The sequence below is a fragment of the Raphanus sativus genome, chromosome 6 (assembly GCF_000801105.2).
Source record: "Raphanus sativus cultivar WK10039 chromosome 6, ASM80110v3, whole genome shotgun sequence".
In the NCBI taxonomy this organism is placed as follows: Eukaryota; Viridiplantae; Streptophyta; class Magnoliopsida; order Brassicales; family Brassicaceae; genus Raphanus; species Raphanus sativus.
Genome location: NC_079516.1, coordinates 41,544,121 through 41,571,216, shown reverse-complemented (window position 1 = coordinate 41,571,216; position 27,096 = coordinate 41,544,121). Strand labels below are relative to the sequence as shown.

Genomic DNA, 27,096 nt, shown 5'->3' with positions numbered 1-27,096 from the left:
ACAATAGAACTCGGCAAGTATTTATAAATTTTTTTTTGCTAAAAACAAAGGTAAATGTGTAACTTGTGCTAAGACCATTAAAAACTAGGGTATCAATATTCTAAAGTGTAGACGCTCTAATTTTTTAAAATTTTTATGTGATATTCTTCAAAATTCAAATAATCCATTATATATAAAAGCAAAATATTTTCACAGGATGAGAAGTTGCTATGTTAGTCCAAATAAAAAATCAATTCTTTTCAAATGAGAAATTATTAGTTCTACATGTGGTTAGAAGGATATAAACTCATTATTTACAGTTTTAGTTCCATCCCTCGGAAATTAGATCAAGCTCTTTCACAGACCTAAGATATTCACAGGTCAATTAAAAAAATAAAATCAGAATGACAGGTAAAACCAAAGATTTCAAGTAGCAATTCTTAAATTTACTTGTGATAAAAAATATATACTTTCAAAAGTTTAACCTCAACCAGAAAATAAAAGACTAACAACTAGCTAAAAGAGACACCAAAATACCAAATTTGGTGTAATTTTATTTTCAGTGAAACACTAAAATTAACATCATCCCACATTGGTGTAGAGTGAATAATGTTACTATATTATTAATATATATATATATATATATATATATATTATTTGGTTATGTGCTTTCGTAGTTAATGTTTTGTAATTTTAAATATAGTATTTATATAAAATAAATTAGTACATGTATAATATTGTTAAACCAAAAAATATATGTAAATAAATTTTATAAACATATAACTACAAAAATTTAATAAACATAATATGAGAGTGTGATAAAATAATTATTTATCAATTTCAAATAATAATAATATAAAAATTATTAAAAGAGAAAACATCAAATATATATTACCTTTAATGTAATATTTGATATCATGGTTAAAAATAACAGAAAACGTTTGTCACCTAAACACTAATTTTGGTGTAATATCAACACCAAATTTGGTGTTTTGAGTGGAGATGCTCTAGGATAACTTAACACTGGCCCTCGTTTTTGAGTTTATCAAAATTAGAATCATGAAATAGTTATAAGGAAAAAGAGGGAAGAATAAGAAAAGACATAGCGTATAGCGTGAGTTAAAAAAAAGACATAGCGTATGGTTTCTTGTGCATGCATGGTCAGAGGTCAGGAGGGGACCCAAACAGCTATCTTTGTCAAGCGAGAGGACCCAGTGTTCAGGACCGAGTTGACCCAGAGATTCTCCTCGAGTTCCGAGTCAGAATAGCATCTTTCACAATTTTCTTCAAAATGTGCTGCCATGCTTGATGTATCCCCTCGTCATTTTGATAATAGTTTATGTTTCTGCATTTAGAAAATATCTTAACCAGAGGATTCTTGCAATTTCTTTTTATTCATAAAGAAAGTATAACATACTATGATTCATGTCGGTGGTTGGTGTGCCGTCGTTTGTGGTTGGAAGATTATGGTTGACCATCAATATTGGCCGAGGACGGTTTTGACTTGCCACACCAAGAAAGTCTCTTGTGAAGCCTCTTTCATCGACTTCCTTAGTTTTGATATTATTCTCCATTTCTTTGTTGTTGAAGATGGATGAAGTCATTAGACCAAAAGCCATGCCATTGTTGGAGCTTGATGATGATCTCTTTGATCCCATTTGAGTCGCCCTCTGTAGCAATGCCGTGGCTGACATCGATCCCATTTCCTGTCCACCGTTTTGGTTGTAATTGGTGCGTGCTTCCGAAGAAAACAAATTAGAACCATTACTAAATATTCCCTCCTTAGTGTCATGATCTTCTTGATTATTGGGCATTCCACTATGTATAATGTTGTTGTTGTTTTCGTTGAGTAGCCACTGCGGATATGATTGTCGTCCTTGTAATTCCCATAGATTTTGAAGCAAAGCAGATGCACTATGAGGTGATGGCGATGATGATGATGATGCGAAAACGTTGGCTGCTAAAGGAAGCTGGTTGGTGGAGGATTGTCTCGTGAAGCCATTAATGTTGTTGTGATTGATATTGAAACCGTGTTGATCGTGTTGAGAAGATGTACGATCAGGTAGTCGTTGCTGATGATTTGGTTTGATGTTTCCAAGATTGACTTCCGCATCCGAGGCATTGTTCAAACATGCAGCTGCGGCTGGTGGAACTGAGGCGAATCTAGCACTTTCTTCGGCTAAAGCGTCACAAAATGCTCTATGCGTGATAAAACTATCTTTTCTGTTCCATTTTATTCATCAAAGAAACTAAATCAATAACGTTATACATGTAACCATAGATCCTAATCAGTCGATACTAAAACTAATCATTAGGTTTGTTATAGAGTTATCAAGGCAACCAGAGTATTTATACTTCGCAAAAAGGTGTTGCAAAATTACCTGGAAAAGAGGGTACCGCAGTCACATCTGTACTCTCTGGTACCACAAATCTTGCTATGAGCTTTCCAATCTGACATGACAGCATATTTTTTGGAACATTTCTCGCATTTCCACTTCTTCTCTCCATGTTTCCTGCTGAAATGCTTTTTGATCCCAGTTAAGTCCCCGAGGGCTCGAGAAGGGTCGTGGTGTACACAGGTCTTCTCCGGACAAACGTAGACTTTCTTCTTCACTTGCTCCTTGTCAGTCCTTTGCTTTAGCTTCCATGGAAGGTTATGGCCTCTCCGGTGAAGCTGAAGGTTTTGGTCTCTCTTAAATCCTTTGTTGCAGATCTCGCATATGAATCTGTTCGTCGTCATGAGCGAGTTTGGCGATAGAGCGATGACTTCTGCATCTGGATCTGTTTTTTTTTTTTGTATGTTTAGTAATACCAAATTAATACCAGAAATGAAAAAGAGGAAATAATTATATTGTTCAAGAGACACATATATTGGAATATGCAAAGTACAAGATTTGAGTTGACTGCACATGCCTGGATTACCCGGGAGATTTCTTTTCCTTTTGTTTGAGTTTGAGGTGGTAGGATTAGGGTTAGGGCTAGGATTCGCGGTGATGGGTTCTTGGTGAAGGACGTAGCTGGGGAATGAGAGGTGATGATGATCATCTGGTATCATCATGTTGGTTTTGCTGAGAGAGAAGAGAGAAGAGAGAGAGAGAGAGAGAAAGAGGTAGAGAGAGTTTCGAAGTAAGAAGACAAAACAGTTGGACGGAGAAATATACCGAAACACTCTTTAGCCTGTCTCATAGTTCTCTACTAAATCAAGTAAAAAAAATCTGAAAGCAAGATGACGGAGAGAGTTATGAAGAAAAAAACAAGTAAGAATGTAACTACTTATATAGTTATATATATTCGATATGTTATATACTCTATTGAATAACCAAATTCGCAGAAATATGTAATAAATATCTTAATTTGTAGCTTAGAAAATATATATTTAACTTGTAACTTACGGTTGTAACTTGTAATAGAGTATACAATTGACAAGACGTTCAAGTATTATTTCTTAAGTTATATACAATAAGCATATAAGAAAGTTTTCTTCTTTTTTTTTATTTGGTGCAAAGCATAAAAGAAGGTTTTACTCTTTTCTTTTGGTAAATTGTAAAAATAATTTTTACTCTTTTTTTTCTTTTTTGGTAAAATGTTAAAATAAGTTTTACTCTTTTTGTTGCTAAATAAACAATATACTGCGGTGAGCATGATCGAACACGCTACCTTCAGATCTTCATCCTACGATAGTAATTCGTTTGTTTATATCTAGAAATTTCACATCAAATTGACGAACGTTCATCACTAGTTTTCTTAATATAAACCCCACAAGACTTTACGCAAAAATACAACAAGATATTTCATTTGTTTAGCAAAAAAAAAGATATTTCATTTGTTTGTTTTGATGGATTGAAAAATGGGATGTACATTCTTTCCAAGAAAGATTCAAAAGGGTTTTTGCAAAAATAAAATTCATTGAAGCTTTTGTTTTTATTTGGGAGGTGCGCTGTCGGTACAATTTTTAATAAACGAAATTTTGTTTTTATTATTTTTGATAGTAAGCTCTTGTGCTGTTGCAAAGAGACATATAGGATAAGACCAAAAAGAAAGCTGGCGACAAGGGAATCTCTCTCTTCATACGTCTGTTCTCTCTTACAAGTCGGTCAGCGATAGACTCAAACTGTATCACTCAATCTCTACATCTTATATACCCATCTACTTAACGTAAGTATTAAGTATATATACTCGAGCAGTCAAGTGTACGTAGAAATGTATAAATACATGCATAGAGCTGTAGTGTATCCTTATCTTGTCGTCTATGTAAGGATGTATCTCTTCATATTTCATTTTTTTTGTTCGAGTAAAACAATTGTTGCCAAAAAAAAGAGAAACAATTTGAAAGTAACCTGTGTGGCTGTGTGCTACAGAAACTCAGTTTCATGGATTTTATTTTTCATGTGAGTGGATTTATTCAGCATTTTTTGGACCCTCTAATATTGAATGTTTTAAAGCCTCCTAGCTGGTTTGATTCCCGCTTGGGAAGTAGACATTTTTCTCGGTCGGATATAAAATTCTTCGCTTGATTTTACTCAGAGCCGGAATTTAGAGGTTCTAAACATTTTTTTTTTTGAACTTTAGAGGTTCTAAACATTCTTTTAAAATAAAATTTAATTTTTTTTTCATAATTTGAGGGCTTAGAAATTGTTTTCGTAATTTGAAGGCATACTTTTATGACTTTTTTGAAATATTTAAGGACCAAAGCCAATGTTTTATCCGGCTAAATTCAAACCCGATCCTGATATTACTGAAAAAGAATATCGCAGGGCATATCTGATTATATGTATAAGCATTTTTTATATTTCTTTATTGCATTTTATCCGGTGAATTCATGTATAAACATATAAACTAGGGTCCACTTAATTAATGGTCTATTTCAACTTCAAAATTGTACGTTGTGTGTATATATCAATTTGAAAATTTGGCCACTTCGACTTTGACTAAAGATTTTATAAACAATTTACATGAAATATTAAACTTAAACCAAAATTAATATTGATCAAAATAATTATAATAATGATAAATGTTGCTGAACAGCATATAATATATAGTTTTTGCTGATTTAGAAGCCATTTGTCTAGTTTATGATGAATATCAATTTCTTTTGTTATAATCTAATAGAATAATATTTACTTCAGATTTTTACTGTATTTTTATTTATAATATGGTACGATAAAGGTTTATAAGTGTATTACTTCCTAAATAATTAATAATTTTATAAATATTTATCCACCACTTTCTTCAAAAGCAAATGAAATGTTATAGATATACTGTACAAATAATTTTTCCTAGGTTTATTCTTTTATGTTAAATTGTATTCAATCAATACAATTTTAACCGTATAAATCATCATTAAATATTTATAATTGCAGTTTTCTAAGTTAAAAGAAAACTGATATGGTAAATCAATTAAAAAATCAATGATATTTTGATATAAAAACCTTTATGTATTATATTTTATTTTTTAGTAGAAATAGTAATAATAAATAAAGTAAACTTATTCAATTTAATTTTATCGAAGATATTTATAAAATAAAATAAAAACTATCAAACATTTTTTCTTTAGTATTTGAATCTTATTTATGTATTCGAAGAAATAACTTGAATTAACGAAACCAGCTTAGAAATCTTAAGAAAACTTATTTATTATATTTTATTATTTAATTATTTAACTTTTTACATCATAATTTTCTGTATTAAAGTTCTGTGCCACATATTTTAATTATTTTATAATTTATAATATACATAAAATTTAAAAGTGTAAAATTTTAAAGAGAAGAGCAAAATATGTTTAAATTTTAAAATAAATATTGAATCTTGATTAGTTAGTTTATTCATCAGGTTCATCGATTATGATAGTTTTAATGGTTTTCTTATGGTCTGATTATTTTAAAATTTAATCCGGTTTTATGTTCGGTTCATGGTCGAACCCGGTATAATGATTGGACCAATTCTGAAAACACTGATTCAGACCCTATAGATTTTTGGGGTCAAATGTGTAAAAGTAGTTAAAATATGGACATGGTTTAGTAGAATAATAAATAATTATGTGATGTTAGTATATAATAATATGTTGCTAGTATTAAATGTATGCGTTGAAGGAATTGTTCGTTTTCTTGTGTTGTATGTGGGCTTTATATATACCTCTTTGTAAGACAAGTGAACAAGTGAATGCCGATTGATTCAGCTGGAATATAGACAACCACATGGGGCAATTTAATGGTAGGCGAACTTTGGAAAACTATAAGTAATTCCCCACGATACTAAATTTGTATGACCACACAGATATCAAATGTTTTGGGGATCATTTGTATATCCAGATAAAGGGTTCAATTATCAAGAATTTGGTGTTTTGAAATTAGGGAATTTGTGAATTATTCCATTAAAACAGTATTTCATTTTTGTTTTGGTTTCATACTCTTTTTCTTTATCTCTACTTTATTTTTATTTTTGTGATTTTACTTAATTTAGCTTTGTTTTTTTCTACAAAAAAAAGTTAGTTGTGTTTATCCAAGAACTTGTTATTTAAATTAGGAAATGTTTCATAAGATTTTCAGTTAAGTTATGAGTAGCCATATTCATGGTCAAATCATTTGTTTTTCTTCCAAATTACAGCTTTTCAACTATGCAGTGCCCACAAACGTTTACTTCCATTTTCTTACAAATTTATGATACTTGGAAACGCTAAAACATTCTGATTCAACAAAATAAATCGCCCAACAAAACAAACACAACTACAACAGCGAACCTTGTGCATATGTATTATTTCTTGCCAAGAATAATTCCTTAAAACTGTATACAAATGGTAAAAGCTTGTGAAAATAACTTGTTTGCTTGCTCTCCAGGAAATGACTATTATTACTTTGGTAAGAAGTTACCATAGGCTTGACAATGGCAATGAGAATATCCGGTAGCTGCCCTCTCCAACTTTAGCTCAGGGCACTGCGATGAACAACGTCAATGTTCCACTTGTTAGAGTAACAATTTTGGAGGTGAACAAAAGGTAGAGAGTGGAATTGAAACATTGGCTTACTTATAGATGTAAGAGATGATTCCAAGGACCACACAGAGAAGAATAATGTCGATGCAGAAGTTGCGGCTCGATCTCATCTGAAATTCCCAACCAATTTTAGCAAAGAGTTGCTTACGATCAATGACAATAACAATCAGCATGTTGATTAAAAATATTGAGAAACAGATTCTTGGTTAGTTTTCTTTTGTTTACCTTTACAAGCTGTTGCTTGAGCCGAACATTGGTGTTCTTCAAATCCGAAGTTGCTCCATCAACCTAAGACAACCATATGCATAAATTACATGTCTAGCTAGCATTTTCTTCAACTGACGACTAATGAGGGTCGAAAAATGACGATATATAGTTAAACGAATCTCACCTTTGTTTCCATTTCATCCATCAATGGGACTTGCTTGTCAAGTTCCTGAAACAAAAGAAAATGTAAATCTCCACCGGACAAAAAAACTATATAATTTGGGCATATGAGAAAACAACAAACCTCGTTCATGTCACGTGCTAAGTTCTTCAGTGCGTCCAAACCTTCTGATATAACATCAAGGCCCTCGTCCTGAAGAAAAACGTTAATCTGAAACCTTGTTGTCAAATTAAAAAAAGTTAGATGAATGTATTTTTTACATGCCTGCTTCTTTTTTCTCATTTCATATTCTTGTCGAAACTGGCTGGATTCTTCAGTTTGCTGGAAAAACCCGTCATCCATGTCTTCCTCTGATGGTTAACAAGAAAAAAAAAATATTATTCATATTTTTATTGTTTACAGAATCTTGAGTTAAGGAGTAATCTGGAAAGCCGATTTACCAGATATATCAAACTTGATGTTCTTGTTGGGGGCAGAAGCACCTCCCCATTCATTATTAGATTGTCTTTCATGTCCGTCAGGTATCACTTGAATCCTATCGGCTAGCGCGATAACTAGATCACATCGGGACTCTCGTTCCTCTTTTGTGAGCCCTTTGACCTGTATATATATATAATCCAAATTTTGATCTCAACCAATCGATATTCTGTCTTGACCATGTCCGGATCCGGGCACGTCCTGACATTAGTTTTGGCCCACAAAATTTTTGAAGGTTATATACTTAGATATAGACTCTCAAAATTATAAAAAGAAAATTTAGTACAACTTTTTTAAAAATATTTGTACGTTTGAAATCTCAGATTCGGCCCTTGTCTTGACTCTATATAAAAACAATTATGTTTTAACCTTTTTAACGGCGAGTTTCTGCAGTTTAACAACATCTTCAGCTAAACGAGCTTTTGTCCTTCGAACCTCAGCATTCAAGGCCACAGCTGCAGCTCTGTTGCTCTCTGTTGATGCCAACTCCGCTTTCTACATTAGGATATAAATTTAGAAACGTTACTAATAAGAATGTACGTAGGGTTTCAAAAGAGAGAGAATAGATTAAGAGACGAACATGTACAACCGATTCAATATCGGTATCAATGGAGTTGAAGAGACGGGAGAAGGCATCGTCTCCGGAAGCGCCGAGCTCACGCTGCTTGTCGACGTCGTACTTGTCGTACTTCTTGCATATCTCATCGACTCTGAAGATAATATTTATGACCGTCATCTCTCCCTTATTCTTTTTCTTCTTCTTCTATAATGTCCCTGCTTATTTTTGCTTGTTGTTTGTCACCCTCTCAACCTCTTCTTTCACCATTTTTGGACCCTATTTGCACTCCAGAAATGAGGCGTGGAGCGTAAACGTCGGCTTCGAATAATAATAGTTGGATTTGAATTTCTTCTTTTTTGGTACAGTTTTTCTGAACTAAAAAAAAAAACTAAATATAGCAAACCCTAATTATAGAGTTGAGAAATACGTGATGGATTCGCTGTTAAGTTACTTTGCCCCATCTAATCATTTTCTCTACATGATTCTGACGGTCGGATTGGCTTTATTTCATCTTCTTGCTCTAAATAGTAGTTGTACATAGACTAACATCTCATTGTGCTGAAGTCCAACGCTTAAACATCTATAGTTCTAACTGATTACCTATAACCAATATCACTGTTATATAAATGATGTAACAAACTCGAATTCAGAACATATCAAATGCAACAACAGTCGTCTTAACCATACAAACATAGTCGAGTAGTAAACCGAGATTGGAAATGTGCTAAACACTCTGAATTCGAAACTTAGCACCTTAGATTTGTCCGCTTATGTGACATGGATATCTAATTCTCATGATCTGCATGTCCGGTGGACAGCCCAAAAAAAGCTATCGACTCTCGCCAGAATGAGGCAGAAGCTTCTTTTTTCAGGTGTTTTCGGGTAGACAAACAGTGGTTGTCAACCACTAACGTTACAAACAATATCAATACAGAGCAAACAGAAAGGTGATAGAATTGAAGGAAAGGAAGGAAGAGACCGTAATTAACGAAATGAATGCAGAGTTAATTTAGAAGTCTAGAGCTTGTGTAATATTATTGATTAGGGAGTGCAAGTAATATGAAATTATATGATGGTATCTAGAAAGAACAGTTTGAAGCCATTTTCTTATTGAGAAACTACTGATGACATTTTACATTATACATATTTGTACTGTTTGTACAAAATGACAATGTCGCATTGTTATGTTACCACCTTTGGCAAAGATAAAAAGAGACTTTAAGTTATCTCTACTGTTCTTTGAAAAGCTCGCGACCAATGACCATCCTTCTGATCTCGCTTGTACCAGCACCGATCTCATATAGCTTTGCATCTCTCAGAAGGCGTCCCGTTGCATACTCGTTGATGTATCCGTTTCCGCCTAAACATTGTATCGCCTGCATCCTCAAACCAAAATCTCTTAAGAATTTTACAAGAATGGTAAAACATATACTCAACGTTCAAGAAGTAGACATGGATGACAGGTATAAAATAAAGTAAAGAGAGTAAGAGTGATTGACCTGTAAAGCAACCTGTGTTGCTCTTTCTGCTGCACAAAGAATAGTTCCGGCACAATCCTAGAAGAAGAATAACACACAAGTAGGCTATTAGAATACATACTGAAGATTTTAAGGAAAAAAATATAGAAAACGAGAAGAATCATTCATTATCAATTCACCTTTGGGTCAACTTTCCCATTGTCACACTCCCTAGCAACAGAGTAGACGTATGACCTGAGATGCCAAAGTCGGAATCTAAATATTTTGGCTGTATGAACAAAACAAAATCCAGAGTTGTTTGAGACAATTCAACTACCTTGAAGACTGTAATGCAGTGTACATGTCAGCAACTTTACCCTGAAATCATACAACAGTAAGAATCTCGAGACATATTCACATAAACGATAATGTGAATGGATGATTAAGATCAACCTGTATAAACTGGAACTCCCCAACTGGACGACCAAACTGTTCTCTCTGGCGAATATAGGGAAGTACAATGTCGAGGGATGCCTGCATGATCCCCAAGGGCCCAGCTGCTAAAACAAGTCTCTCCAAATCAAGACCTGACATCAGAACATACACTCCTGCACGTACAAGACCAATATGTACATCAAACCAAGTATAAATAGTAGCCTCCACCCCTTATGGAACTTACAAAGTGTGTGTGTATATATAGTCATGTATTTTTCGAATATGTCTGAATATTAGATCATCAGAAAAGAAAAAAGACAATGGAATGCAACTAATCTATCAACCTAAGAGAATCAGAGTAAAACGATGAAATTGTAGCAATCAAAACCTTTTCCTTCCTTGCCAAGAATGTTTTCTTCCGGAACAAAGCAATTCTCAAAAACAAGCTCACACCTGCTCAGACGAGAGAAACAAATATAAGAGAAACAAAAAGAAGCAAAGAGAAAAGGACTTTTAAATTTAAACGGAGGGGGAATTACGTGTCGCTTCCCCGCATTCCCAGTTTGTCCAATTTCTGAGCAGTGCTGAATCTGCAAAGCCAGAGAAATAGATTATTTTAAGAAGACTGAGTTTAAAAAAAAAAAGCCATACCCGGCCATTCCCTTCTCTATAACGAAAGCTGTGATCCCTTTAGAGCCTGCTTTTGTATCAGTTTTGGCGTAAACAATCTGATTCAACCAAAAGAAAAAAAAAGGTAGAAAAAAGTTAACTAGATAACAGAAATTACGTATGCCATTAAACCAAAGAAAAAAGAAAAATCAATTTCAGAAGTTAAGCAGAACTACATTATACCAGTGTTTGAGCAGAGGGACCATTAGTGCACCACATCTTGTTGCCATTTATTACGTAGCCACCATCTACTTTATCAGCCTTGCATTTCATGCTGACAACATCCGAACCGGCTGTAACAGAAAAATCAGAATAAAGCGTTTACTTAAAAGGGGTGTTTGTGCTCTCTTAACATCTTCATCCAAAGGATACGTGTATGTTATTACCATTGGGTTCACTCATCGCAAGAGCACCAACATGCTCTCCACTGATCAGCTTCATAAACAACAGAAGCTAATAGTTAGCTACACTCTTAACGAAAGAAAGGTCAAACTATTCAAAAAGTCAAATATCAGTCTCGATTCCATTCATAATCATTAGTTTTCTAAAAGGGGTGTTGATTTGCAAATAAACCATTATTAAACCGTACCTTGGGCAAATACTTGTGCTTTTGTGCTGTATTTCCATTCCGCACCTGTAAAAGTAGTGATAAATGTTGGCTTAATAAAAAAACTCACCCTCAGATAATTGCAAAACATAACATGGTAATGTACTAATAATACCAATTGATTGATGCAAAGGTTGGAATGGGCACCGTAAGAGAGAGCAACTGAGCCGGAGGCCCGACTGATTTCCTCCATTGCTATACAGTGATACAAGTAACCAAGACCTAGACCTCCGTATTCCTCTGCAGGCCAACAACAACATGATTGAGATAGAGCTAATAGTTTATTGATCAATTCAAGTGGTACTAGGGACAGAGAGAGAGACATGTTACCTGGCGCAGTGATTCCATGGAGATTGAACTCACCCATTAGCTTCCATAAGTTTACATTCTATTTCAGAAAAAAAAAGATTAGATTTTGGGAATGGAAATGTTAAGAAAGAGTGTGAAAGAATTGACCTTTGGAAATGAATTTGTTTTATCGATGATTTCGGCGTGAGGAGCGATAACATCTTGTGCAAACTTGGACACACTTTCTTTAAACTGCAGTTTACAATATGATAAAAAAGGAGGAGCACAATCACTAGTAAATAATCACAGTTTTCTTTTTAAAGGAACAACTTTATCCCACCAAACTGATTTTAGAGAAAGAAAGAACCTGAAGCTGAGTTTCGTCAAAGAGGAGAGAAGAAGAAGAGAGAGACGATAAGTGCTGCCTCCTCCGCGTCTTGACGGCGTTACCAAGAGTCGATCTGGCAGCTAAAAGCCTCTGCATCTTCGCGGCACAGTTGAAGAAGAAAGATCCAACGTAAGTAGTTTGTAAAATGATATCACAAAATGCTTTCTTTTTGGCTTTTTATTAGAAGAAGAAGAATACGGATGGATGCTCCAATAATGGCACACAAAAGGAGAAGAACTGGTGATAAGGATGGAAATATATAAAAAGAGATGTGAGCAATGAGTCATCGTCCATAAGGCTCCGTGATCCTCTTTGTTACTCTTCCCCCTCCTAACCCATCCATTGTCCATCTCAGTGCCTGCCAAAACACTATATAATATTTGCCTTTTCCAAAATGAACAAGATCTGACTTTTTTTTCCTTATATTATACAAACAAAATATAATTTGGATTTACATATGCTGTTTCTCACTTTGGCCCATGTCATTTTAGATCAGCTTTCTGAGTAACTGTTAACCCCAAAAAGAAACACGACAAACCCTTTTGAAAATACATACAATACACCCCATATCACAAGTCTCCTTCAAAGTTTCACTAACTTATGTAAACATGTCTTCTCCTTTCCATATAACAACCTGCAAACCACACAGAGAAGTTCATTATTTCAGTAGGTTTGGAGATGTCAACAACTTAGATTTGCTTTTTCTACCTTGCATGAGAGCCTCAAGGTTCCAAGCACAGAGGAGAGAATCAAGCAAATATTCCCAAACTCTGGCTGTCATGATCCATCTCACTGTTCTGTGCATATGCGTATATAAAAAGAATCAAAGCAACACCAAATCATACCGCCAGAAAGAAAAAAAAAAACAGAAACAAGTCGACGAGGCTATAGATACAGTGGTACTCTCATCCAAACACACAAATCACATCATTCTGAGTCTGAGTCAATCGACAGATACAGCCGAGGTCTTACTGAACGCTTCTGGCGAGGAAATGAAAACGGACTCTCTGATCGTTGTTTACTTGCCTTCTCTTGTTTTTTGTCACTCATCCCCAGAAGCAACGATGCTGCAAGTAAGCAAGCAATTAATACAGTCAGTAACAAATAGCCGTTAATACTATGTCCTTTCCTATTAATGCAACAGTACAAATTCGGTATAAGCACAATAAGGACGCATCAGGAACCAAAAAAAAAATCAGTTTCTGTAGAGGGAACGAACCAGTCTCTGACAAAGTATCCAAAGCACCATCTCTCGTTGATACTATATTGCTTTCGTTAATCCCATTGGCACCTACCGTCTCACCATGATCACCAAGCCTCAGAGAGATCCAATCATCATTGTTGACTCCGTTTGACATCCCAGCCTCATTTCTAAAATCCGATTGAGCTGATGTCTCTGGCCTTGTTGGCAGAAATATCTGAAGCGAGGGGTCGTCTCTACTAAATGCCATTGGATTGTCGAATAGTCCACCGTTTGCATCTGCTTCGGATCTTCCAACCGACTCTGGAACCATAGGAGTAGACGTACCTGGAGCCATCGAGTAACCACTATTTATTGTAGGATCACAGTTCAGTGGACCAGGCTGCAAATTGGCTAAACCATCTGATGCATCAACATCAGATCCAAATAGTTGGAACCCCGGGCCTCCTTGGGCATCTGAAGACAACTGCCAAAGGCGCATATCATAATCATCATCATCGTTTGTGAAAAGACCCAAGCCGGAATTGCCTCCAGCAACTACCTGATGATCTTCATTATAGGAGTTAGTGATACCAAATGGGAAATTTACCCCGCCATCAGCCTGATTCTCATTGTAGGCAGGTCCTGCGGTGATTACAACATCATCTTCTTCGTCGGAATCACTTAGAACGATAACGTCATTATTACTGGCTGGTGGCGGTTGATGATTACTGTCAGGAAATTTATAGACTGAATCTACATTCATGGAGAGAGAGTCAAGTTCCATCCCGCTGTTTCCAAAATCAAAGCTTCCTACAGCATCCTGGTTTACACTAGGGTCATCACCATCTTTACCACTTCCAGTGGCACTACTACTCATTGGTATAACATTTAACTCCCGGTACCCAAGCTTCTCTTGCCTATTACTAGAAGATAAACCATTATTATTAGGTTTGCTGACTTCCCAAATGCCATTGAGATTCTTTCTTATTCCAAGTTTTAAAGGGGTTGGACCATCTGAGCAACCTTCTTGTTTAACTGGTGTTTGCATTTCAAACTTGGGTTTAATCTCATCAACCATGGGCAAGAGGCTACCATCAGGTTTGTGCCATTGTGAAAGCACCCCTAAATCCCTGCGCTCGCTCTCATTTTTGAACTTCCCACGCCAAGAACCATCAGGTTTCATTTCAATCTCAGTCAACTCTTCATCAAGATGTCTCATCTGCCAAGAAGGAAGACGTCTTTATAAATTTGCTAGATTCATTTACTGATAAAAATTAAGAATTCTAATACCAATGAAAATGTACCTTTGATGTGATTCGGTTAAAATAAGGGTCCACGATTATATGCTCCAGAGAGTAATTCTTCAGACAAATAGGACACTGCCACTGCATTTCCAAACCACATAACAGATAAAAATCAGTAAACAATAGGAACAACCTAATTATGTAGACTATGATAAAATACCTGCCTTTCTGGAACGTTGATTCAGCTCCACAAACACCTCAAGGTCAAAACATCCCATGTGTAGACAGGGTTTGAATCTCCCAGCAACTTTCATCCTAGAACCGCTCATCTAATGACACAATCAGAAACGACTTAATAAGATAAACAACAAATTAAGTGATTACAACAGCTTATTCAAAATAAGCAAAAAATTACTTACAGGACACCGAAGATTAACACCAAAGAAATCAGCAACGACCTCTATGTCACTATCACTGTCGGCATTATCATTTCCAGGTGCACCTCCAATGCACCTACGCACTCGCGCAAGAGCAACTTCAAAAGGCTCGCCTTTAGCCTCCTCTGGAATCATATTTAAGACCTAAATGAAAAATAAGATATAATTAAAAAGACAAGCACAAGTAGCCAATGTTCTGAGAATCGAAAAATAATAGATATGGTAATGGATAAAAACTTTAGCACATTTCCTTTCAAGGACAATTTTCTGATTTCTACTAGCACGGTGTCATTTTTGAATCAAGTAATGGCTATATTTTTTTAGTTAATTGAAGTTCTTTTTTCCCTTTCACTCATGCAGTAAATATAAGTACCTGTTGCAGACTCCTTCGCTTCACAAGTCTTACACCCAAACAAAAACTGCGGGAGTCGCATCCACTCAAGGAAATCTTGTTAATTCCATCCCTAATACAAGGTGTAATCTGCGAAGAAAATACGATGTGAGCTTAGTACATAACGAATTGCGAGAGTCTAATCTTTAAGATAGCACAGTCATATATAAAAATAAAGAAATGTTGCTGATCAGGATGAAAAACTTACGATAGGTCCATCATCACGGCCATTGGCCCCAAGAAGCTGTGACCCAGGTCGGTTGATAGCACGAAAAGGTACACCTATAGGATGGTAACGATTTAACATGAACCCCATATCAGCTAGCATAGAACAAATATACTAGTTTTACAACACCAGCAAAGTTAATAGATTTTTAAAGAAAATTTATCCCAGTGATTAATATACATGTATGATTGTGTTTGAAACCCATGTTACTCAGTTTACTAAGAAGATGCTGATAAAACACAATTAGTTAACTATCAAACCTAAGCTGTGAATTTAACTTGCATACCATTGACTTGCAGATCAGCGTATTGAGGCCATTGCATCCTAAACAGAACTTTGTCATTCAAAAGCATACACCACGCCTACAAACAAAGCAGAATGCACATCCAATTAGGAAAATATGCATATATAAAGTTAAATATCTAACCTACTAGTAAAGGCAATAACCTGAACATCGTACTCCTGTTTCACCAATAAGTCCTTGTCTGTTCTAGTTATTTGAAATGTCTTGTCCACACTCTGCATTGGGTTTGTACTGAAAAATTTGCAGAGTATTAAAGGAAACAACAAACATCAACATAAAGTTTACGCAGGATTGTGAATCTGTCTAGGAGACAGCTACGTTTCTTTTTTTTCTTCTAAATATTAGGATGAAGATAAGTTCATCTCAAAAGCTAAGTGACTACGTTTCGCCCCATCCCTCAATTGAAATCTTACGCTTGATTCCTAGACAGGAAAAAAATATACTTGCAATACATAAACATAGCAGAAAGTTCATCAGCTTTCCATGCTAAGAAGTGCTACTAATTATACTTTTGAGAATGGGTGGAAGTACATAAATCTATATAACAAGCATGGATTATAAAGTTCGGTATACTTACCCATCAGTTGGGATGTTCGTAGCAGTCAATCTCACTGGAAACAATCGATGTGCCACCGTGAGCCAAAACCTGCGCATTATAGACCACGTAAAACAGACACAAATAAGCTAACAAATCATAATCTGGTTAACCTAAAGATCACGTTCCAATTTTGCAACGAAGTTAGCATTTTCTTCAGTGGTGGACACATGAACAAAGAAACAAATGAGGAAAATCTAACAAGCTGAACAGAATTGTATGTATCAAAGCGATATAGAGATTAACAGTCAGGAGAAAAGGGAATGTTCGGGAGCATCTTACGGGTCAGCTCGGGTAAGTCTGCATATTTCACAGTAAAATGAATCAGGAAGAGGTGGATTTCCTCCCATAGGCTTCTCCGGGATAATAACACACCCAACATGTTCCCAGACATGGCATCTCGGATCCTCGCACTGAAAATTACAAATCATAACTGAATCCAGACGGTATCACCAAAATTTTACTGAACCATAAAATACCAAGAGCTACTGCTAACTCAACCAAGAGTTCGATAAAACATCTGTGTCATAGACCTACCTGTATCATTGACTCTGTTTCCAGTGAGCTTCCACAAATACACCGAACTTTAACATCTGGTTGAAAGGAATCTTCGAGCTCTTCCTTAGCTTTCACATTACTGATGTCTGAACTTACTTGTCCTTTTGATGGCGAGTCACTCGCCCCAGATGCTTGCATTCTCCTGTGGGAAAGACAACGGTGGAAAGAAAAGTCGATCACTGTGCACAAGAGAAAAATTGCAATAAGAGATCCGTGGCTAAAGCAAGCACTCACCTGTATGCATCGTTTACTAGTTTTGCAACTTTTTCCCTGGCCACAGCCTCCTTTTTAGAGCCCAACCTGGCGGCTGTAAGTAAACAGTAAGTAGTGGAGACAAATGCTTATCAGAAGATAGTGCACCAGCACTGAACTTTATCTTGATCACAGTTAGACATGAACAAGTAAACAATGGGCACCCAAAAATACCTTTCTCATCGGAAAGAATGGCGAAGATCCTCTCAACAAGGTCCTGCACAAGCGAAATGCCAAACAAATCAGAACAACGACAATCCAAACTGGAACCCCAAATTAAGCTTATGAGGCCATGAAGATAACCCTCCTTTTTAAGTAGATAGATACGCTAGGAATTCAGTATCAACAACTGTCACAATTTATGACAAATAATAAATCCTAAATGGAGAAAAAAGTATAACTATACAGCCCAAACATAGATGATCAATTACGGAGTTACTTCCGACCACAACTCTATTGCAAGACTGGCAGCAAAGTTTATACATACCTGCTTTTTTTCCCTGTTTAGAAAGTCCCAGCTTAGTGAGCACATCCTTGAGCTCTTTTATCCGGAAATATGCAAGTTTCTCCTGAAAACATATCAGATATATATATATATATATATATATATATATATCAAAAAATAAACTTTAGGCTTAATTAAACAAAGATGAAAACAAAACATTGACTGCAAAAGCCATGAACCATGTTTTCCCTGCAAAGTTTTAGACTCTGAGATCGACTAAAACAAAGATAAAACACACACACAGACGAACAAACACTGGATCTTAATCTCAAGCAAGTCACTGCTGCGCCAATACAATAACCATCAGTGGAATCAACAATAGCATTATCTGCTCAATGAACCACCCATCATCATCAAATATCATCATCAATAAACAAAGAACAAGTCATATAACCAAAGTAAACCTTCTAAAAGCAACAGTTTCTACTCAGTAGCATAGCAAATCAATCTACAGGCCGATCACTACTAAACCAAAAGCGCTTTGAAACCTCTGCTCAAGCATTTTCAAATGATTAAGCAATAATCAAACCAATACCTTGCAACTAGCAACCAAATCCATCTCTTAAAACGAGAAGCAGCAGCAGTAGCAGCTCAATTCAAATCACACAGCCCGAAAACTAGAACCAAAGCCGGAGATTTTCACAGCATAGAGTCTCCACACAGCAGCCGATCTAACCAACCACATGAAATCAAACAAGAACCGATCATTCAAATCCGAAATCAATTTCCCCTAAAATCCAGCAAATGACGAAGAACAAATACCCAGGATCGGATACTGCCCCTATCAAATCATCCGAGATTTCGATAAATCGATTGGAACCGGACCGAACGCCAATTATCAAATCCGGTTTAGTTTACGGGCAATACGTCCGGGTTAAGTTCCAGTGTGCGCACGTACACGAGGACGAACCAAAACACTTCACCTAACTTCCGTCTTTCTTTTCTCTCTCTCGGAGAAGCGTTCGTATGGTGTTTACTTTCTAGTATGGTCTTGTGTATTCGGGATCTTGCCACGTCAAACCATTTAAGCCGTTGGATCATCGAGTCGGTTTATATTCAAGACCCACTTACTTGAAATCATTTAAGTATGTCGTTGCTTTCTCTTTTTTTCGTTCAAATTTATATGTTTTTTATTATTGAATCAAAGTAATCAAAACTCAATTTGTTCTTCTCTGAGTAAACTTCGATGTAGATATTCTTGGAAGTGTTAAGTTGTTCTTCTTTTTTTGGGGTTGGGGTGTGTGTGTGTGTGTGTGGGAGTGTTCAGTGCTAAAAACATTTCTAAAGCAACTTCGTTTTCAAAAATTGTAAAACTTTAATTGAAATTTTGAAAATGGTTCTTTAAAAAGAAAAATAACTTCAAATTTAATTTTAATTAAAAGTTGTGTTCTTTAAAATGAAAGTTAGTAGAATTTTCAAGTGAAAATATAGAGAAAATGAAAAAAGTTTAGTTGGTGTAAAATAGGGAAATAATAGACACAATTTAATTGTTTGAACTTTTAAAGCTCCAAATTGGTTGTTTTGGTGATTGAAGAAATTGATGATAACGATATTTTGTAAATAAATATAAATATTTAGGGATTTTATAGTTTATAATATTTATCAAAAAATAAAAAATAAACAATAATATTATTTTTGTAAATTTTGGAACGCTAAAGGATTATGTTGAAATATTTTGGCAAAATATTATTAAGAAATTATGTTTGCATTTGACCTTAAATTTTAGCTCAATTGAACAAAGACCCATATTTTTAAGTCCATTGTCTTTCGAATGATTCTTCTTACTTTTATAGTTATCCTTTTTATTTATATAGTTTTTTATTACATGCAAAATATATTAAGGGCAATTATCCTAAATATTATTTTCTATGATTTTGTCACATAAATAGCACACCAAAAATGAAAATGATCAAAATGTTTTATTTAACAGGTCAAAAGACTCTTATACTCTAAATATATAAAAGAAAAAAATATAATATTTTCTATAGTTTAGAATTATATCTTTTCAAATTCGAAATTTTTTAAATTTTTTATTTTTTTTGGAAATTTTTTGTATTTTCTTTTTCAAATTTTCTTTTTATAATTTGAAAATAATTTTTGAAACTATTTTCATATTTTATTTTTAATTTTTTATTTTATAAAATTTTAAATCTTAATCCCAAAACCCCTCTTAGCTCTAAACCCTAAGGTTTAGATTAGTTATCCCCAAAATTATAAATGTAAACTAATCTTTTTAATGAAACATTTTGGTCATTTTTTTCCTTGTGTGCTATATTTGTGACTAAGATTTTTTTAGTGTTATCCTAGACATTTCATATATTAATAACATTGAAGAGAAATATTGTAAACCCGATACTACAAAAAAATAATACAAAATACAAAAAACAATTACATGAAAACATAAATATTACACCAATTAAAATATTACAATAAAATTAATATTTAGGTAAATCTGATCAAAAATCTCAAAGACATTAAAGTATTGTTCATAATAATTTCATGTTGTCGAGAGTTTTTTATTCTTGAGTTATTTTATGATTCTTTTTTCAGATTGAACCAAAAATACAAAAAAATAACGATTTTTGGTTTGAAATCTATAAATAAAAAATGAAAAAGTATTTTTCACTTTGAAATGCACTAATTAATCAGATATGATAGCATTATCCAATAATTTTAGTGAATAAATTAATTTGTATATAAATTTTATGATTAAGTATGTATTTTTATTTATTTTCTATTAGACTAAGATATTTTGTTAATTAATATGTTAGCCACATTTCTCCTATCTATATTTCATAAGACACCACCTGATCACAATGTCAAGCATAGACAAAAGTCATTTAGTACAATCTTACTCTTGCATAAATGCTTGTAGCCCAAATAAAGATGTGTCTACAACATAACTAATGCAATTATAAAAAGTTAATAGGTTAGGGACAATGACACAAGCGATCTGGTTGTCAGATTTCATCTTCCATCACCATACATGATTGTGTGAGAAATGAACATTGAGTTGTTGCTAGGGGAAGAAGAAAACGATGGTGGTGATGCTGATGAGATCCCTGAAGTGGAAGTGATTGCCAGGGAAGGTAATCCCATTAACACTGGCGTAGAAACTCCAATTCCGGGAGTATCTGGAGATAAAGAAGGTAACATTTGGTGTCTGTTTATGTATTGCACCACTTGTTCCATTGATGGTCGTGCATCAGGTACAATACTTGTACATAACAAGCCGAGTTTCAGAACCATTTCAACCTCCCCGGGTATGATTTTACCACCCAGTCTTTTGTCTATAGCATCAACCAAAGAGCCTTTTCTCCAGCATTCAACAACCCATTTGACCAAATGTCGCTTCTCAACCGGCATCTCGGGATCAAACGGTCTCCTCCCACACGTTACTTCAAGCATGAATGCACCAAATGCGTACACATCGGTTCTAGTCGAAGTTCCTGATGATGTTAGCTCGAGCGCCATGTACCCTATGGTTCCAACAGCCGCCGTTGCTGAGAGGTTTGCTCCACGGTCATCAAACCTAGCCATCCCAAAATCTCCTAAAAACCCCTGTAAGTTTCCATCTAACATCACATTAGAAGCTTTGATGTCTCGGTGCAAAACAACCTGACTAGCTCCTGTATGCAAGTAACAGAGCACAGATGCAATATCTCTCAAAACCGCAAGCCTTTGAGACCACGAAAGAGGCGGTCTATCATCTTGAAACACATACTGATCAACGCTGCCACCTTCCATGTACTTGGAGACCAGCAACAACTCGCCTTTTCGCCTGCAGTACCCTAGAAGAGGAACCAAGTTCTTGTGCTGTAAACTACCCATTGTCACAACCTCAGCAACGAACTGTTTCATCCCTTGCTCCGCGTCGTGCGATAGTCTCTTCACCGCTATATCTTCTCCAGTAGGCATAGTTCCTTTATAGACTTCTCCAAAACCTCCTTTCCCAAGACGACCGTCTCTTCTAAACCCTCCCGTTGCTTTATACAACGACTTGTATGTGTACCGAAGCGGACCGTATGGCTTCTCCCACGGCTCTCTAACTTCTGCATACTTCTTTCTCAGGTACACGCAGTACCCTCCCAGAGCGGCCGTTACTAGGAGTGCGAGTATAACCAGTAGAGTAATAAGCAGAAGAGATGTTTTCTTGGGTATCTTGGGACGAGGGACCGTGGGAAGTCTAGAGACGTCGAGGCTCCGTAAAGAAGCTCTGCTCGTGCCGAAACTCCATCCTAAGATGTACTGGTAACTGATCAGTGACCCGGTCGCTGCTGAGAACCCGACGAATGGTTTACCATCCGGGAAAACCGATGTGAGATTGATGTTTCTTGACAGAAGAGGCTTGCTAGGCTTCTTGTTACGTAGAGGAGCTAATGTAACGTTGAGCAGAGCGTCTTCGTAATCAATCCACACCTGGATAGGGTCTCCGCTCAAGAGTGTCAAGCTTTTGTTCGCTCCTTCTTTGTCGGAATAATAAGAAGCTGGAGCGGACACAACGGAGTGGAGATTGTTTTCGTCTATACCGACGTGGTTTCTGTCGATGTCGTCGAACTCTGCGCTTTGGACGGTGTCGAGCTCGATAGCTAGAATCTGAGAGGAAGGAGAACCGTTTGTTGAGATGTTGAAGAGTCCTAAGTACTGAGTTGGGTCTGCTTCTGTGAGATCCATTGAGGAGGACAGAACAAAGGCAAGCCCGTGACCACCGTCAGCTCCTGGTTTGGGGACCAAGGCGCAGACGAAATGAGTCGAGAAAGAGAGAGACTCAGACGAGGCTGAGCCAAAATCGAACGGGCGGTTGAAGAACGCGTGACCCTTTTGCTGAGTCGTGGCATCGGTTAGCTGCAAAAGGCCACCTGGGGAGTGGATTCTTGCAAGACCGTCTAGGTGAAGATCGGCTTGGCCTTGGTTAAAGCCGTTGTAAACGAAAGTTAAGTCTTGTTGACATGAAAAGCGAATCAGATTGAGAAAGAAGATTATAGAGAGATATAGCTGTAAACTGGGCGAGTCCACGTCCATTAGCCCGTATCCATTTGTCCATTTATTGTTTGTGGACAAAGAGTGACCATGTCCATTAGAACCATGTCCATTAAGAACCATATCCACTAAAACCCATATTTTTATGGGCTGCCATATAGAGTCCATAATAGACCATATAAGAAAACTTTAGATTTTAATTTATAAGCCTATAATTATATATACAAGTTCATAAAATTAAAATTAATCCATAAATACAACAATTTTGGTTTTGGCAAGAAAACTTGATTTTGCGGTTCTAACGGAAAAATTCGATTTTAAGATTTTGGCGGGAAAACCTGATTTTTTGGTTATGGCGGGAAACCCCGATTTTGCGGTTTTGGTAGGAAAACTCGATTTTGCAGTTTTGACGGGAAAATCGATTTTGCGGTTTTGGCCGGAAAACCCGATTTTATGGTTTTGGCGGGAAAACCTGATTTTACGGTTTTGGCGGGAAAACCCGATTTTACGGTTTTGGCGGGAAAACCCGATTTTTCGGTTTTGGCGGGAAACCCCGATTTTATGGTTTTGGCGGGATAACCCGATTTTACGGTTTTGGCGGGAAAACTCGATTTTCCGGTTTTGGCGGGAAAACCCGATTTCTCAGTTTTGGCAAGAAAACTTGATTTTACGGTTTTGGCGATTTTACGGTTTTAGCGGAAAACTCGATTTTCCGATTTTGGCGTGAAAACTAGATTTCCCGGTTTTGGCGGAAAAATCCGATTTCTCTGTTTTGGCGGGAAAACTCGATTTCTCAGTTTCGGTGGGAAAACCCGATTTTACGGTTTTAGCGGAAAACTCAATTTCTCGATTTTGGCAGGAAAACTCGATTTTTCCGGTTTTGGCGGAAAAATTCGATTTCTCGGTTTTGGCGGGAAAATCCAATTTCTCAATTTTCGCGGAAAACCCCGATTTTACAGTTTGTGCGATTTTACGATTTTGACAGAGAAAATTCATTTTCTCGATTTTGGCGAAAAAACCCGATTTCTCGGTTTTGGTAGAAAAACTCAATTTTTTTTTAAACCTTAAATTTTTTTTGTCCACTGGACAACCCATGTCCATGAAACCCAAAACCCGTAAAGACCATTTTTTAAATGGTCATCCATATTTTGTCCATTAATAACCCATGGAAAAAATGGGTGTGTCCATATTAAGTCCATTTAAATATGGACGTGGACGACCAATGGACGACCCGCCCATTTGACACCTATATAGAGAGAAGACGAAGATGCAAGCTTTGAGCCATTTAGTAATGAGGTAAGCCTTTGTTTGGTCAGGTCATATAATGCATAAGGCAACGACTTCAAATGCAATTTTGCGACGTTCCAAGTTCAGGAAAAATATTCCCTCTAGGCATAATATCAGAGAGTTGACTTTAGAATTGTTGTATTAGTATAATAATCTAACCGTGAGAGTTACTCTATTACAAATAATAATGTTCTTTGATAAAACTCATTAAGAAAAGTATTTGGTCTTATTCTCATTTTAACAATATCAAGTCGGAGTAAATTAAAGCGAAATACCCTCAAGGAAACAATTATTGGGCATGGAACGTCTTTAAAAGACAAAGACTCTGCAGCTATACGACTTTTAGAGACGAAGGTGCGTTGTGAGTAGTTGAGTTCCGAGGCCATGGGAAGAAGAGATGAGGTGACGTGCTTAAGAAGCATTCTGCAAAAGCCTTGCTCTCTTTGTCAAACCCATGCTTGCTTTATAATATACGGACCGATCCAAGGTCAGTGCATTTTGGGTCGGCCATGCAACTCCACCAATACAAGTTATCCGAATTGATGAGTGAAGGTGTGGACTTGGTCATTTATATGTGGTACCAAATTACCAGTTTGAATAGTTTTATTTTTTTATTTTAAATAACAATTCAAAACTGTCCAAATCATCCATGATTATTTCAAATATTTGAATTCAAATATGATATTTATCATTTTGGATAGTGGTTTTAAATATTACATTAAGCCTTTAGGATCTGTAAACAGTGGACCTAAACAGGTATGCTGTTTGAAAATTTGACTGATATTTACCAAAATTTTCTCACACAAGTTCGTCACACAAGCTCCACATAATCTAGTCGAATCTCCACTGTAATTATTTTAAATACAACTTCAGATGATCCCATATTCGCAATCTTGAAATTACTAATTTCAAATTAGTATCAAAGTATCAAATTTGTTGTACTGTAATTATTTGATGTGAATGTCTATAACACAAGATCTTTTGAGTTGAAAGGACATATTTAAGAAAGAATGAGTAGGAATGTAAAAGAAAAAAATATTTTCGAAGTATCAAATTTGTTTTATATTTCTCTAGAATAAAAAAAAGAGAAATTAGGCCACATATACATAGAAAAATCCATAATTAGGTATATACCCTAAACATTATTAATATTTCTAAACCCCAATATTATCCTTGCCCTTGCCTTTCCCTTGTCTCTGCCTCTGCCATGCCCGCCCCTGCACATACTTCTTCCTTTTACTTCTCTAAATTTTTACCAAATAATAATATTCTCTCTCTTTCATCTTCTCTAATCTATTATCACAGTATTTTTTTTTACAAATAGATTTCTTTTCTTTTCTTTTCTATCTCAACAGTTGTGATCCTATCTAATCGACGAGTTCAATAGAAGAGACATCATTGGTTGTATCTATAGAAAATTAGTTCTTAACTGAAAATTCTTTTAATGGAGGATATCATTTCTAGTATAGGTTAACTTTAATTTTAATATAGCTGGAAGTCTGGAATTGCTGCTATCATTTAAAATAGACGCTAACTATGTGTGTTCCATTTTTTTCTTGTAAGCATGTAAATATTTTCATTTTACGCTAACTATATGCCTCACATTGATATTATTGGGTGTTAATATTTATATTAACCATTACTACACAAGTTAACATTTACAGTAAATATTTTCAGGTCAAAATTGTATATATCATCGAAAACACAACATTCAGTGACCAAGATTTCTCTTGGGAAGACGGAGTTGAGGAAGAAGCTGTTGAGAACTTGCTGCGTCTAATAGGGAAGGATATGCATTCAAGAAATCCATGTTTGTTGAGAGGTGGGGATGTTAATGTTGTTGATTTGATTCGCTCGAGGAACGAGAAGAAACTAAAAGAAAAATATGCAAGAGAGAAAGACCACTAACATTTGAAAAAGTATTCGCATGTTAATTTCTATGATTTGTATTATAATTCTCTGTGTTATAAAACATGTTAACCAATCAAATTAATAAACTACATATTTAACTGTTAATTAGCGTTGACCAGTCAAACTAATAAACTACATTCTTAACTGTTAATTAATAAACTAATAAAAATGGTCGATAATATGTTAATAAAATAGTTAGCGTTACATGATACTTAGCTTGTTAGATGCTACCTAATATAGGTTTCCGGTCAAACTTAATCGACATCTTTTTAACTGCTACATTCTTAACCGTTAACTATTATTGAATTATTATTGTTAACTATTACTGTATTATTATTGTATCATATATAAACTAATAAACTACATCTAAAATTATGTTTTACAAGTTAAATAACATAATACAATGAGGTCAGTGCTTTTTTTACTTGTTAGTTATATTTTTCTCATAAAAAATTTATTCATTAACATCTCGTATAAACAAGAAATTATATTTATGTAATTGTTAACATTACTTGATAGTTGATACCCACATCATTATTTGTTAAACTTATATATTATTTAATGTTAATATTTTCATTAAAGCTTAACATTAAAGATTCACGTAAAATGTTAGCATTATATGTTATATGATATTTAACGTATTAGATTTATGTCATTGTTAATATTACATGACAAATGCATCATTATATATTTAATGTTAACATTTTACGTTAAAGCTTAACATTAAAGCTTAACGTTAAATATTTTACGATAAAGCTTAACATAAACATTTTCTGTTAACATACAATAATCTATGTTTGAGTTTTCTACTGCGTTTTTTCTCTTTGTGGATTATCGATTCATACAACCAATCGTATACTTTAATTTAGTGGTGAGAGATTCATAAATTGGAGAAAAAGCTTTTTGGCGTATCTGAGATTAGTTGTTGATGACGAGTATGAATTGAAGATGAGAAGACTAATATTGGATTGGAGTTGGAAATCAAGTA

General features: G+C 35.2%; 5 protein-coding genes across 7 annotated transcripts; all 5 read right to left on the bottom strand.

The window, feature by feature from the left end:
* Positions 1–992: 992 nt before the first annotated feature.
* LOC108805739 (zinc finger protein BALDIBIS) lies at positions 993–3,245 on the bottom strand. 2 transcript variants are annotated; one of them, XM_018577674.2, is made up of 4 exons: positions 2,902–3,245; positions 2,361–2,760; positions 1,397–2,202; positions 993–1,324 (listed from the first exon to the last, which is right to left on the bottom strand). In XM_018577674.2, exons 1-4 carry the CDS (start codon positions 3,035–3,037, stop codon positions 1,317–1,319), a joined length of 1,350 nt encoding a protein of 449 aa, XP_018433176.1. In that variant the 5' UTR covers positions 3,038–3,245; the 3' UTR covers positions 993–1,316. The 2 variants fall into 2 exon arrangements, with proteins under 2 accessions (XP_018433176.1, XP_018433175.1); XM_018577673.2 differs by having other exon boundaries at positions 2,893–3,243.
* A 3,394-nt stretch (positions 3,246–6,639) lies between these two features.
* LOC108810281 (syntaxin-72) lies at positions 6,640–9,357 on the bottom strand. The gene is made up of 8 exons (XM_056989611.1): positions 8,413–9,357; positions 8,202–8,327; positions 7,796–7,955; positions 7,479–7,705; positions 7,359–7,403; positions 7,193–7,255; positions 7,001–7,077; positions 6,640–6,909 (listed from the first exon to the last, which is right to left on the bottom strand). The coding sequence occupies exons 1-8, from the start codon at positions 8,566–8,568 to the stop codon at positions 6,897–6,899; spliced, it is 867 nt and encodes a 288-aa protein (XP_056845591.1). The 5' UTR covers positions 8,569–9,357; the 3' UTR covers positions 6,640–6,896.
* A 120-nt stretch (positions 9,358–9,477) lies between these two features.
* Positions 9,478–12,349, bottom strand: LOC108811957 (isovaleryl-CoA dehydrogenase, mitochondrial). Its single transcript, XM_018584084.2, has 15 exons — positions 12,215–12,349; positions 12,016–12,099; positions 11,890–11,947; positions 11,675–11,799; positions 11,542–11,586; positions 11,339–11,387; positions 11,136–11,245; positions 10,935–11,011; positions 10,823–10,873; positions 10,672–10,736; positions 10,302–10,456; positions 10,186–10,226; positions 10,049–10,103; positions 9,891–9,947; positions 9,478–9,767 (listed from the first exon to the last, which is right to left on the bottom strand). The coding sequence occupies exons 1-15, from the start codon at positions 12,329–12,331 to the stop codon at positions 9,621–9,623; spliced, it is 1,236 nt and encodes a 411-aa protein (XP_018439586.1). The 5' UTR covers positions 12,332–12,349; the 3' UTR covers positions 9,478–9,620.
* On the bottom strand, positions 12,212–18,853 carry LOC108811955 (E3 SUMO-protein ligase SIZ1). Of its 2 annotated transcripts, none has more exons than XM_018584082.2 (18): positions 18,466–18,853; positions 17,913–17,994; positions 17,600–17,642; positions 17,408–17,480; positions 17,153–17,315; positions 16,898–17,028; positions 16,598–16,666; positions 16,164–16,251; positions 16,003–16,078; positions 15,699–15,772; positions 15,473–15,580; positions 15,082–15,243; positions 14,887–14,991; positions 14,723–14,803; positions 13,455–14,637; positions 13,208–13,302; positions 12,944–13,032; positions 12,212–12,869 (listed from the first exon to the last, which is right to left on the bottom strand). In XM_018584082.2, exons 2-17 carry the CDS (start codon positions 17,955–17,957, stop codon positions 12,985–12,987), a joined length of 2,544 nt encoding a protein of 847 aa, XP_018439584.2. In that variant the 5' UTR covers positions 17,958–17,994; positions 18,466–18,853; the 3' UTR covers positions 12,212–12,869; positions 12,944–12,984. The 2 variants fall into 2 exon arrangements, with proteins under 2 accessions (XP_018439584.2, XP_056845590.1); XM_056989610.1 differs by having other exon boundaries at positions 17,600–17,646; positions 17,918–17,994; positions 18,466–18,852.
* Positions 18,854–20,732: 1,879 nt separating this feature from the next.
* LOC108809674 (putative L-type lectin-domain containing receptor kinase I.1) lies at positions 20,733–23,078 on the bottom strand. The gene has a single exon (XM_018581832.2). The coding sequence runs from the start codon at positions 23,076–23,078 to the stop codon at positions 20,898–20,900; it is 2,181 nt and encodes a 726-aa protein (XP_018437334.2). The 3' UTR covers positions 20,733–20,897.
* Positions 23,079–27,096: the final 4,018 nt, after the last annotated feature.